The sequence below is a fragment of the Bactrocera latifrons genome, unplaced genomic scaffold (genome assembly GCF_001853355.1).
Source record: "Bactrocera latifrons isolate USDA-ARS-PBARC rearing strain unplaced genomic scaffold, ASM185335v1 scaffold_46, whole genome shotgun sequence".
NCBI classification, from domain to species: Eukaryota; Metazoa; Arthropoda; class Insecta; order Diptera; family Tephritidae; genus Bactrocera; species Bactrocera latifrons.
The window spans coordinates 1392196-1406252 of NW_017537112.1; the positions used below are offsets into that span (position 1 = coordinate 1392196).

Consider the following 14057-nt stretch of genomic DNA (forward strand, 5'->3'; position numbering starts at 1 on the left):
AATCTTCTCCACGAAGGTGTGACGCGCTTCGCTTGCCACTGGCGCTGCAATTTCAGCAATACTGCTGATATTCGGTATGTAGCCTAGATTCACCAAACAGAGACCAAAAAAAAAAAAAAACAAAAACAACAAAAAAAAAAAAAAAAACAAAAACCACAAAAAAAAAAAAAAACGAAAAAGAGAATAGAAGAAGGCAAAAGGAATGGTATTAAATGTGGAATAGAAAATATATTTATTGCAGCCAATTTTAAGTGACACTTTTGCAATGTCAGTGGCTCTTGCCGCTCTTTCACTTTCCGTGCACACGCCTGCAGTGTGTTGCTGCCACTCCCACACTTTGACTTTGACTCACCCTTCGTGTGCGATGTGACGGCCGCACACGCCGTCGTACTGCTAATGGCTGCCATCTGATTGAGCGCCTTGCCATGCAGCTGCGACTGTGTGACGTTCGGCTTGAGGAAGGAAACGAATAGATGTTTGGCCAAGTCGACTGGTGTCTCGCAGTCGAGAAAGGCATCGAGGAAGCAGCGAAAGCCATCGTAGTCAATGTCCTGCAAAAGAAGCAAAAATAAAATAAAATAGCGTTATATATTGAAATGAAAACTTTGCGAAATTCAATTTAAAGTAATCAAGTTGCTTAAAAGCGTACCAAAACCGAATTGCATTATTTTCAATTCTCGTTTCCATTTTACTTTCTGTAAGTGGGTCTTACTCGCTTATTATAGTACATTGCGAAATTATATTTAGTGTAATTGCCCACTCGTGGGCGTTAGATTTGTAATAAAGGATTGAGTGTTTCTACCGCGAATTCTTTGAAGGTGATCAAATCTCGGTGAGCCAGCGCAAAAGATTATCAAGTGGAGATTGATGGTTCGGAAGGTTTTGCTATGTATTTGGCCCCATTGATAGATAATCATCTATCATGAGCTGCTCCCTACGGCCAAACTCTTAACTTGAACATATTTTGACAAGTTTGACCGTCTAAAGGAAGCAGTCGGCCAATAGTGGCTTGCTTTGGCTAATAGGAGAGACATTTTTTTCCATCAGGACAATGCCTGCCACATAAATCGATAGCGACTTATTCCGGGAGTTTAGTCTGGTTTTATTTGTGCATTGAACATATATTCCGGAACTGGCTACTGTCTACATCGAGTGATTTGCTGGTGAATGATTCGGCTCCATAGAAGTTGGGAAATCGTTTTTGCTGGGTTTTTGTCAAAAGAGATGAGGCTTTTTAGCAGAGTTATGACAATTATCTCAGCTAAGGACATTCTAACTATGCTAAGGAAAAATTATGGATTTATTTTTGCTAAACCTTATTAATTTGCTTCCGGTCTCTCTTTATACGTTTCACCTAAGTACTAAAATTACTTTTCTTATGTCTTAATGTTAACTTTATCGAATTGAACATATTTTTTACCTACAGAAAATTGATTTTGTATGAAAGAAAATATTTTAAGTTTGTTTCCTAACGACTAATTATCACCAGATGGCCAAGTTTCTGCTGGAAAACGATTTATTAACACAAAAGACTAGCAGAAGAACCTAATTGAGAGCAGCAGAAAAGGAAAAAGTTGGTAGATTCCGTGCTAATTCTTTTTCTTCCTAATAACTAGCAGTATACTAATTTTTAGTTGAGAAATAGAATATATTATTTACATATAAAAAATATCAATACTTCGGTTAGGCTATGTCAAGAGGTCGATCTTAAAAAGATTATTATTTGGACAGCCCGGAATGCCGGTCAGCTGAGGTACTTAAAACTAAGGATCCTCTTACAAATTGAGCCTATCACAAATTTGTTGACACGGCTAATGTCGGTTTCGGCTAATTCTTCCGATTCGGTTAAATCTGCCGATTCGTTGAAGATAAGACAATAGATGTGTTTCAGATGATTCCACCTCAACCCCTCTATACAACTTTTAAAACTAGGGTCCAATAACATTTTTAGTCTCACCGCATGATCTCCAAATAGTTTCGAGTATGATTGCGGAAGATGAACTTAGTAAATTTCAGTAGATCTCTTCGAAAGATGCCGTTAAAAGTAGAGAATAAAAAACTAAGTTTGTTAACATTCTGTACGACTTTGAAGTCAATACAAATATTCCGGGCTTCAGCCAACCGTATTCTTAAAATTTGCCTAAATATTAAAATATTTCCATTTGTATGTATGTATTACTATGAATACCAAATGCACCCCGAAATGACCAATGGGTGATTTCAACTCAATTAACATTTCAAAGCGCTGCTGTAGGTTGCAACCTCTCTCACGGTTCCATACACTCAAGCGTATGCAAATGTTGTCGAACAGTTTTGCCGTGTCAAAGGTTGCAATTATGTATATTTACCGCAATGCAGTTAAACAATTTGTGAATTTTGTGCGCAGCAATTGAGGTTTGAGTGCGTAATTTTGGCGCTTTTGTTACAACTAGATATGGAAACTATGAAATTTGATTACAATGACACAGGTGGCACTACAAGGAGCAGATATGCATTATGCCTTTAAAATTGGAAAATAAAACTGAGGAGATATATTTACTATTTTTAACACTTGCATTCTGCTTTAAGCGAAAATTTTTATTATAGAATAAGAAAGTGATATCACATATTTCACTTCAGAAGTAAATTATCTAGATTTACTCTAAATGAAATGTGTTCTCGAATGAATATCAATATCAATAGTCATGCTATGAGAAAGGTTTGTTTTAATAAAAAAGCTCTTTAGAGCTCTTTTATTAGTGAAGCGAGAACACAAGTATATTGTCATATATGGGGTTCTTTGTTTGTTTGGTTCTCTGCAATTCTCAGATGGTTTATAACAAAAAAAGCTATAAGATTGCCAGAGTATTTTAATATCAAATTAATTATAATTTGTGCAACTGTAACCTAAAAACGTGAAAACAGATTACAGCTCACATTATTCTTAAGAAGTGTTGCCACCTGTTTAAAATTTAAATTAAAAATTTACTCGATTAACGTTTCATTGAAACATGGTTATAGGAAAAAATTACTTTTAGCAAAAAGCTTATGAGGGTTGCCACCTGTTTAAAATTTAAATTCAAAAACTTACTAGATTAAGTTAATAAATTTCATAAAATAAATTAAAGCCTTGGAGTAAAATTGGTGCGAGGAATTTGGTGAAATAATCCGGAGGACTGGTGGGAGTATAGCTATGAGACGATCCATAAGGCAACTTTTTCTTTTTTTGTTGGCGTAGACACCGCTTATGCGGTTATAGCCGCTGTTGTGATAAAGCAACTAATTTCCAAATACGAAAAATATAAGAAGTTTTTGCAAAAAAATTAAGGTTTCAGTCAAGATGATGAGGCTGACAGGATCGAAGATAAAAGATTGAGTGACGAGATAGGCCGAAATGGCCTATCAGTATTTATTCTCACGTCCATATCAAAATGAAATATTACTTTTTAAAATATAAAAAACTGAATTTAAGGATTGTTTTTGGTATGAAATCAGTTTGAGAGCAGAGTATTGTATTTAATACAAGAGCAAACGAAATGATAAAGGTGTGAAAAAACCAGCATTCTCACGAGACAAGAGTTACATTGGCTTACAACACGAAATTGGCGAGCAGCAGTTTCAATTATTACATTATCATATCAGGTAGCACGTAAATACCTTGTAAGCTTATATGCCAACAGACACACATACACACATATGTACTTGCATATGTATATTTTAACTCTAGTACATAAGAAACCATCAACGCTGTGGTTGCGAAGTAACAAGCGAAATTATGCGAATGCCAGTAAAATAGAGAGAATACCACCGCGGTTAACTATAAGCTTACAACTACGTCAACAACAATAATTACACTTATACATGTTTAATTTCCATAAAGTCATTAATTAGAATATAAGCGAATGAAGCGGAAAATTCATTTTACCACTTACCACTTTGCAACTTACTGCATATATCACTTACCACCTGCCACAACGGTACACATACATTGGAATCAGAGGTGGCATGTATTATTGAGAAGGTATGTACATATAAATGTGCAAGTAAATGGTTGGAAACGTGCTATTATCATATGAGTATGTACAGGAAAGTGAGACTTAATTGCCGATTTTTGTTTGCATACTGGCTCGTTGCCACGTCCGAGTTTGCTGCTGCGGATGACCACAAAGATGATGACTAACAGTAAAATTTACTCACAAGATTCTTACTATCGTAAGCAGTACCTAATTACCACTGTTTTTATATTATGTGGTAAATCCCTAAATAAAGTAATATATGAACTTATGTAGATGTGAACTCAAGCTTAGCAAGTATCATACAACTAGCCTTTCTTTAATTCGAAAATAAAACGAAGTCCTGAAAATTTTTACTCAAACATCAGAAATCATAACTTCAGTTTCAGGTTTGGTTATGTTCGAAAAACTAGCTCCGAAATAGTCTTCCAAGCGATTTAACCGAATTGAACTTAACGCAAGTGATTTCGGATCATATGTGAATTGATTGAAAACTGTATCACAATTATTCGAGTCAATTAGTCGAAATATTCGGTTAGAGGAGTCTTAAATTAAAGAAAATGTAACAATTTTACCTTTTTCGAAGATCGATTTTGGGCCCCTACCGCAGTTGTCTTGACAGAAATATATAAAATATCTCCACATCCTAATAACATTTTCAATAAGTTCAATTTCGAAATTCGAAGAAAAATATTTCGAATTTGTTGGCCAACTCCGAAAAGCGAAAAAAATACTTTTAATCTTAGTTGGAAAATTTCGATTAGAGGGGTCTTTAATTAATTAAAAATAAAATTTTTCTGTTTTTCGAAGATTGAGAAAATATTAAAAAACATCCCTATAATTAGAAGAAAACATAAATGGTGCCCATATTTTTTATTATTTTTTCTACCAAATGGCATACAGTAATAAAGCTTTCAGTAAGTAAATTTCGAAATTCGAAATCAAATATTTCGAAATTGTTTGCTGAACCCTAAAAACGGCGAAATTATTTTCGTTCAATAAATGGCACACCGCAAAAATGTTTTCAGTAAGTTCGAAATTCGAAGTCAAATATTTCGAATTTGTTGGCCAACTTGGAAAAAGGGAGAAGTTACTTTCTTCAATAAATGACATACAATGTTTTCAGTAAGTTGGAAGTTCAAAGTCAAATGTTTCGAATTAGTTGAGTAACTTCGGAGTAAACGGAGAAATTTCTTTTTAAATTAAATCTAAATCACTTAAAAAATGCGTTCGGTAAAATATCTAGGAAAAAATTTACTTTGTTACCGTATGGTATAAAAATCAATTTGTTCAAATAAGTCCATTAGAATCAAGATTTAGTCTCGACATAATAACATATCATATTTTGGTTGCTACAGCGAAATGCTTTCAGTTCCTCAGCTTCAGAGTTTTTGGTCGCTCAGAACGTTCTTCGAATTGAAATTCAAACAATGGACTAATAAGCAAGTTGCGCCATCTATACATTCCATATATTCTGTCAATAGGCAGTCTTATTTTCAATTGATTTTACGAAAAATGATCTTAATTTGTTCCAAAATGTATAACTATTGCAATAAGTAAGTAACATTAAAATATAATGATTGCCAACATGGATTTATCCCAAACGAAAACCCCTCTATTTTCATATTTGTGGATATGTGACAATATTGCTGCTAAAATTTTGTGGTCGCTATGGTGGCGCTGAACGACAAATATTGATAGACACTAAAGGCTTATAGGCATTTTCGTATCGGACCAGCACTCGATTAAGTTTAGGGATTAGATACATGTATTATTTATTGATAGACAAATGTAATTGTTGGAGAGTTGAAGAGGATGCAGTGAACATGGCAAGTTGAATTCAAATATGTTTTAATAAAAATCACAGTAATCGATGATTTTTATTCAGTTCATTTAACTTGATGAAATTTTTATAAACTTATTAATTGGCTTAAAGTGCATAGGTGAATGAAAGTGAATTTCTAATCTATTTTATTACATTTTCTTATTCATCAAAAGGATTTGGATACTTTCTTCATTTGAAAATACTTTTTTTTTAGAAACTTGTAGAACTCCAGGGTGATGGTTTGTTACTAAAATTTTTAATTGAGAAATATTTGAATTTTATTTCTTTTACAATTGTTTTTCCATAGCCCAGACTCAAACCCTATTGATTTTTGGATTTACATATTTCAGATATTGTTTATTATTATATACATATATTTATTATATATTAGGCTCAGTTTTGGCTTTTAGTTTAGATTTAAACCCTTCATTACTCGATATACACTCAGGTTATATTTCAGATATGGTTAATTTTTCTATTTCAGCTTTGACTATAGCTAAACTTAAATCTATTAACAATCGTTTTTTAATAAAAAAAATCACCCCCAAAATTAATATTTTCATTTAGTGTCCCATATAAGGTTATGGACGTAGTGAAGGTAATTTAGTTAAAACTGGCTGAATTACATGCAGCGCTGAATTTAGTTTCGTATCTTTAGCTTATGTTTTTACTGTAGGCTTGACCAAAACCTATTGCTAATCGATCGTCAGTGAAGAAATCAGCTGTCTTGATCGACTGATCTTGCAATTCTTTCAGTTCTTGCATTTTCTATGCATTAATTCTATACCGTGATATTTTGAAGCCTTTTTCAAAGCTCTAAGCTTTAATTTAATTTTTATTTTCTCAAAAATGTGTCTTTAGGGGGATCTAAATTTGCATTTTCGCGCTTAATTCGATTTTTGGTGCGCTATGTGCTTTCGGCTTTCAGAGATCGATAGAAAGTAATTGAATCCAAATTTGAGGGTTAAATAAAATTTTCGTAAGTATTTGAGTAACTACTATTAATTTTATAAGGCTGTGGCCCAGCGAATCATAGCAGATTTAGTAATGAATCTATAGACAACGAATTTGAGAAAACAAGTTTGAGCTGATCTATAAAACTTGCTGATATTTCTTTTTAGTTTTAAATGATATTAATTTGCATAATAAATATTTTATACTTTATACTACCGTAATTTCATTTTAAATAAAAATACGCGCTTAAGCCTCGAATCTTTTTTTCCTTTCTTCTCAACGCTGTAATAACACAAATTCGTATCGACAGCTTTTCTAATGGACTTCGAATAATGAAAACGCCTTCTGGTTGGAATCTGTCAAGCCGAATAAAGTTACACTTCAATTACCTTCGCAGAGGGCGTTGTAGTTCGTGGATTTCACCAAAGTACGCCTGCCAGCCAAAGCTAGTACATATGCTCGTTGTGTTTGTTGTTTGTTTGTATGAATATACAATCATGGACAAATATATAACGTTGATGCTGCACTTTGAAGTACGCCCTTAGAGTTGTCAAAGCAACACTGCTTAACGCAGGACGTGGGAAGGTAGGTAGATAGAGATTCTACGAGTTGCCTGCTGCTAAAGTTAAAACTAATCATCTTCGCCAATAAATCATGAAGTTTACAAATTTATGCCTCACTGCTAATCGTAAAGTTGATTGCGCAAAGCCTTTTGATTGAGCAGGCGGGCGTAGCCCGAGATGGGATGAGTGATGCGACTAAAAGTGGTTGGGCGTTTATGGATGGAGTAATGATTTATTGGTATTTATTTTGTATTAAAGTTTCAGTTGAGTGGAGATATGAAATTAGCTAATTGAAGATTGTTGGTAAGAGGATTTAAATAAATTTTGAATTGGTTGGGATAGTTAGCGAAGAAGATACAATGGCTCAGTCAGCGGAATTTCAAAATTAATGTGAGTTTTTGGTATTTGGAAGGTCACTTTTTGACTTTGGAATACTATGTGCAGAATAACAGTATTACCTAATATATAATTGACGGAACCGAGTTTCGCAGAGTAACCAACTACTTTTTATAATGGTTTAAATTTGTAACACAATTTACCAGAAAAGCTCTCTTTCGCTATCACCTATGTTGATATTTATTTAATACCCTGAACTGGGTCTGTTCACGATGTTTGTTAAATCCAAAAGGAATCGTTAGTGATCCTGTAAAATAGGCACTCCTCGAACAACACTGACGCACCGCTAATGAGTTCAAGGCCAGTATCGCCCTTCTGCTATCTGAGAGAATGGTCACTTCTATGAAAGAAGCTGCAGTCCTGAGTAACCGATATACTGCTACTTTAATGGCTATAACCTCGGCCTGGACGACACTGCAATAGTCAGGAAGTCTGAAGCTGGAGTTGAAAGGAGCTCCTGACATTGTGATACCTCTGCACCAAACTTCCCTCCAAGCCTTGATCCATCCTTAAAGAAGCTTACTGCTCCTCACCTGCAACGGCTTGTCCTCACCCACAACTAACTCTTCACCATATGGGCAAAAAAGTAGACATCGGAATTCGGTTTGGCGACTGCATGATCCGAATAATTCGGTATGAAGTTAAAATGCGTGAGGATGTACGGGTCTACAAATACGCATTCTTTGAAGAAACCGGATTTTCTGACATTGCGTACGGAACCTATGTATATGGAAGTTGATCTTAAGTATCATGATTGGAGTGGACCTTCTCGAGTTTCCTTACAAATGTGGTCTTTTTTAGAGCCCTCCACCACAAAAATACTCCATAGAACATAATAACCTTGACTATGGCGTCGTAGAGCCAGAGGACCACTTACGGTGTGAAACTCCACCATTTGCCAATGGCTCCTCTACAGCAGTATAACTCGATCGATGCCGCTTTCGCTCGCTCTTCCATATTCGGCTTCCATGAAAGCTTTCGACCCAAGATGAGCCCTAGATATTTCACCGTATACGCTAGTTGCAGACGGATGTCTCCACTCTGTTGCACAGAAGACTGAGAATGATGTGCAGTACTATTTTTACATAAAAGAAATTGTACTCATACAACATTGATTATTAAATTTCTCAAACTGTGTATGAAAGTTATAAGATACTAACACTATATTGACAAGAATAAGAAAAAAATTTAAATTTCAGTCCAGTTATTTATTTAACAGCAGCATAGAGTTGTCTCCCAAAATCCGCTTAAAATTGCCTTGCAAATGCTTGACGTTTCACTTCAACAAATTTCATTTAATCTCTTATTTAACACTTGTTAGCAGCGAGGGAATGTATTTTTGGCACACACTTGTTGGCTACACGCTCGAGCTCTTCACAGACATACACACATACAAATATATGTACGTGTGAGTATGGCACTTGCCAAGTTGTTTCATTGGCGGCAGCAGTTGAAATTGCTTGCCAAAAAGGTGTTGACTGTTGGTAACACTCACACATACAAGCACACATATACATACAAATGTATAACGATGAACTCATTTCGACATCACCACATTCACCGCAAACAACAGTACGAACATAGCAAATTGAAAAATCCTTCAACAAACTAATTTATCTTTTACCGTATTTCGTGACGAGCTTGAATCAGGTAAGCCAATATGTACGCCGCATGACTGACTATATGAACATGTCAGCAGCAACAACACATACATACATGCGAGTCTGTATATTGGCCGCTATGTCAAAATTGAACTTTTGGCAAATCGATACAACATTGCAGTCAGCGCCGTAACGGCATTTTGTGTTAATGGAACGCTTCATTGGCACTCGCCCTGTCACCCGTTCAGTTGTGCTGCTGCTGTGCTGGCTGCCACTAGTTTTATTTTTAGGTGTGTGTATGAGTAATTGTGGCAGCTGCCCAACTTCGCTCCGTTTTCACCTTTCGCCTCACGGCATGGCTGGTGCTGGCCATGCTTCGCTAACCCGAACTGAAGCGCTTTAATGAAGCGTGTTAAATCTCTCAGCTCCTTTGGCTGCTAAAGTAAATAAACATGTACAAGCATACCGTATATACATACATAAATGTATATGTTTTAGTTATTTGTAAGCGTCTAAGTGTGTGTGTTGGTGGCACATGCGTTGTGCTTTTCTTGTACAAGTTTTGTAGATTTATGCTTTGTTGCCTGACCGATTTTGCTACAAGTGGTCACTTGTAGTTGGGTTGCGGTCGAAAATGTGCTTTTTCTCGTAAGTGCACATGCGGTTATTTATATGTATATATATATATATATCTATATGTTTGTATAAATGTATGTATGCAAGTTATTATGTGCACTAATGTATCACTTTGCTTGTAGCTCGTAGAATAATTTATTAACTAGAACATTGTCAGGAATTTTGGGTTAGATCATATGTTACAAAGTGAACATATTTTTGCAGAACTCAAATCGGAAAAAACATAAAAAAAAAATGTGAAAAAATCAAGTGGCACTTCTCTTCACCTAAGGCTAAATCATGTTGGAAAATATGTGCGATAGAAACACATAAATAAAACAGGAATCGGTTGTAAATCACAGTAAAGATTCATTAGTCATTAGTTGAAGTGAACTAAAGAAATATGTCGCAATAAAAGAACAAAAACAAAAAAGAAAAAAAAAAAACGGAACCGTTGCACCGAAGCCATAATACTTCTCACAAATATAAGAGTTTCCTTACCAGAACTTTTCGGTCAGTTTTTATGGCAGCTGTATGTAATACTTAGTGACTCGATCCGAATAATTTCTTCGCTCATTGCATTATTAAATTAGTTATCATTTCTCTTGAGTGGTCCGATATTCCTTTCATTGGTGGATTTTCTTTTAAGTGGTGAGTCGAAAGCCCTGCGTACAATGCACGATGTTTCGCCTTCCCACTTAAGCTCGCCTTCAAACGTACGATTTTTGGCTTGGTTTTAAACTGGAAGTCCTCACTTGCGTGAACTTCTACACATGACTTTATCTTCAAGCTCTGAGTGATATTGATTGTTCCAACAAATAAGTATCTTTTTGGTGAGAAATGAACGGAGGAAGTTTTATATCTCAAAAGCTGAGGGAGTCGTTTGCATATATACATACAGTCAGTCTTGAACTTGGTTAAATCTACTTGTCACGCTGATTATTAACTGTATAATTATCACTGACGATTCCATAAGATCAGCTTTAGATCTGAAGTCAATATTTTGGGCTTGAAATTATATATGAGAAGTAGCACAGTTTTAGGAAAAAATTTAATTTCGATATCTTCGATCTCGACTATTTTTACACTGTAATCACCGAATGAAGAGACAACGGCTGCGCTAGCGAGGTCATGTTATTCGAATGGAGAAAACTCTTCAGCTGAAAGCAGAGGCAGAGGAAGATCTTAACTACGTCTACGTCAAACTTAGAGTATTATATAATCAGATATCATACGGGAATCAGGCGTGTTGTACTCCAATTTTTGACTACATACTATCGTGAACCGCTTTATAAATTCAAGTTTCCTTTAATCTATTTCCTTTTGCATAAACAGCTTAAATTTAATATCCATTTTCTAAGGTTATTAACTTCAAAAAGCCGACAATATATCCCTGACTAAAATTTTTCCAATTCAAATGACTTCTTATACCGCTTAAATTTAACATAATGATATTAAAATTATTAACTTCAGAAAATTTATTTAACACAGGTGGCAACGCTTGACTAAATTTTTTTAAATTATTATACCTTCATAAATCGCTTACAAGTGACATCGACATACTAAAAGTATATATTAACTTCAGAAAATAAATACATTTTTTGAACACAGGTGGCAACTCTTTACATACAATTTTTCAAATTGTAATACATTCATAAATCGCTTAAATTTGATATTTATAAGTTAGAAAAATTCAGTAAGTTTGAAAAAAGGTGGCAACCCTGGTCAAGAGTATTTGCTTATGACAACTTTTTCTAATGGTTTTAGTTTCTGCGAACAAATGTTGGATGAGTACTCTAGACAACATATTCGGAGAGTTTAAGTCTTAGTTTCATTTCATGTGTTCCATTTCCAATTATGGCAGAAACTAAAAATTTTGTAAAAAAATATATAGAAAATACTTTTATGAAAACTTTCCATTACTCTATTAAATACATGTCCAAATAAGTTTTTTTTTTAATATTTGAATAATATATTTTGTTTTTGTATTTTCATTGGAATCATTATATCATTTTACTTACCATACTTTCCTCTGCCATTTTTCGCTTACCCTCATTGCCACCGAGTTCATGCGAAATACTAACTAAACTTCCTGGTAACCTTCGGAAGATTTTCCACCCCATTAAAGTATTTTTATTGAGCGCTCTGCTTGCTAACCATATGTTTGCTTAGTTTTATGTGCTAAACACTCGTAAAAACTAGAATCAGTGCGACGAAAAGGTATTTACCATGAAGTGTAGTTTTTGTTTTTACCTTTCGCCCAAAGTGTTGCTTTTTCGGCTTAAAGTGTAACATAAACAAACAAACACAAAAACACAGGGTGATATGCATACACACAAAGCAACACATGCTGTTTTAGTTAGATTGTATAGCTGTAAGCATGTGCGATTATGTAGTTTGCAGAGAAAACAAATAAATATGTGTGTGCATGTGTKTGTTTGTTTGTTTAGGTGCGCACTTCGTCTTTGCACCTTTCGCACAACAACTGAAAATGCGCAATAATAATTTCATGGCGCTGTTGCCTACACACCGGATATTTTTGATTGCAACAGCTACAAACGCGTATATGTACATATTATATATGTATATATACGGGCATGCATGCACATGCACATTCGCTTGCATACTTGAATAAATGTGAGTTTGGTGCAACATGGCGTATGATGAATGCAATCGGCAATGATGTGCATATGCTCGTTTGCTACGCTGTATAGCAAAAATAACAGCAACAACAACAACGCGTAGCATTAATTTACTTAAATTTTCACAGTATTATTAGCACAATCTAGCATTTGGGTGCCGGAAGACAGATGACGAACAATATACGCAAATTAACTTGTACACATTACTCATACGCCCCGTCATACGCGCGTGCTCTCCATACACCGCATACCTGCAATGCGGCATCCACAAGTAAGTCGCCAACAAGTTGAACAGCTGTAAGATGATAAGGCAGCGGGAAAATATGCGTTTGCATGAAAAATTGTCGGTTTGACATTGCAAATGAGAAATTATATGCGTTACGCAAAACGGTAAAAAAAAAAATAAAACAGACAACGTGGCCAACGAAACGTGAAACGTGTAAAATTTCAACAATTCTAGTGTGTCGTGTAGCTGTGTGTCGTTCGGTAGCGTGTGATTAATGGCACTGAGCGCAGTGCAGCGGCTTGGCAGCGAGCAACAGGCGCAAAGCGCAAGGCGAGCACCCGCATTGTTAGCTCGTTTGTTAAAAGTGGCGGCAAGGACTTGCGTGCAGCATGAATCGCTTCCATTTTCACGCCAATGTGTGCAAGTGTCCGTCGCTGACGTAAAACAAAAGGAAAATGGTTGAAATAAAAATGAGCTGACAAATTTAACAAAATATGCTTCGAAATCAGCTCAAATTATGTGCTGCCAGCAGCACCAATGCCGTTTATTGTGCATTCACGGGCGTGTGCTGCCGGAGAGTGAAACCTTGTGAAATGCTGCTACGCTAACTAGATGATATGGCTTTCACAGAGATAGTTTTTATTTAATTAGGCGAATACACTACTACATATGTATGTGGCTTTCTTGGTTTGATGGAAGTTTACAATGGGTTTTGCTGCAATTGGCGGGTTTTCAACCCAAAAAATTTGAATTTAAACAAGTCTGTGTAAATGAGTTTGAGTTGCTTATGATAGCTGAACAAGGTTTTTCAGTTAAAGCTATGGTTATTTAAGGGATTCCAAATGACTTATAAAAATTACATTTTTTATATATTTAAAAAAATTTTTTTTTTATTCTGAGCAAGCATATTTTAAGTTTTGCACGATATTGTAACGGCCTTATAGGTATATAAAAGATTAGCATAACGGACTGAGTCGTCAACAGTTCCTATTCCTATATACGTGTACTAGTTCCTTAATGTTTGTGATATCGATTTGAAATTTTACCAACGTAATATTTACTTCGGACTGAGTAGGCAATTGAGAAGCAAAGTCCTCTCTCGACAAACAAAAACCAAACTCTATAAGTCACTCATAATTCCCGTCCTCCTATATGGTGCAGAGGCTTGGACGATGACAACAACTGATGAGTCGACATTGCGAGTTTTCGAGAGAAAAGTTCTGCGAAAGATTTATGGTCCTTT

At 35.2% G+C, this 14057-nt stretch overlaps 1 protein-coding gene across 1 annotated transcript in view; it reads right to left on the reverse strand.

Moving 5' to 3' along the window:
- Window positions 1–14057, reverse strand: part of LOC108973161 (diacylglycerol kinase 1) — a 193514-nt gene that overhangs the window by 72074 nt on the left and 107383 nt on the right. Inside the window, exon 5 of the mRNA XM_018940226.1 lies at window positions 353–551. Within this exon, the coding sequence (XP_018795771.1) occupies window positions 353–551 (199 nt within the window). The remainder of the gene's footprint in view (window positions 1–352; window positions 552–14057) is intronic.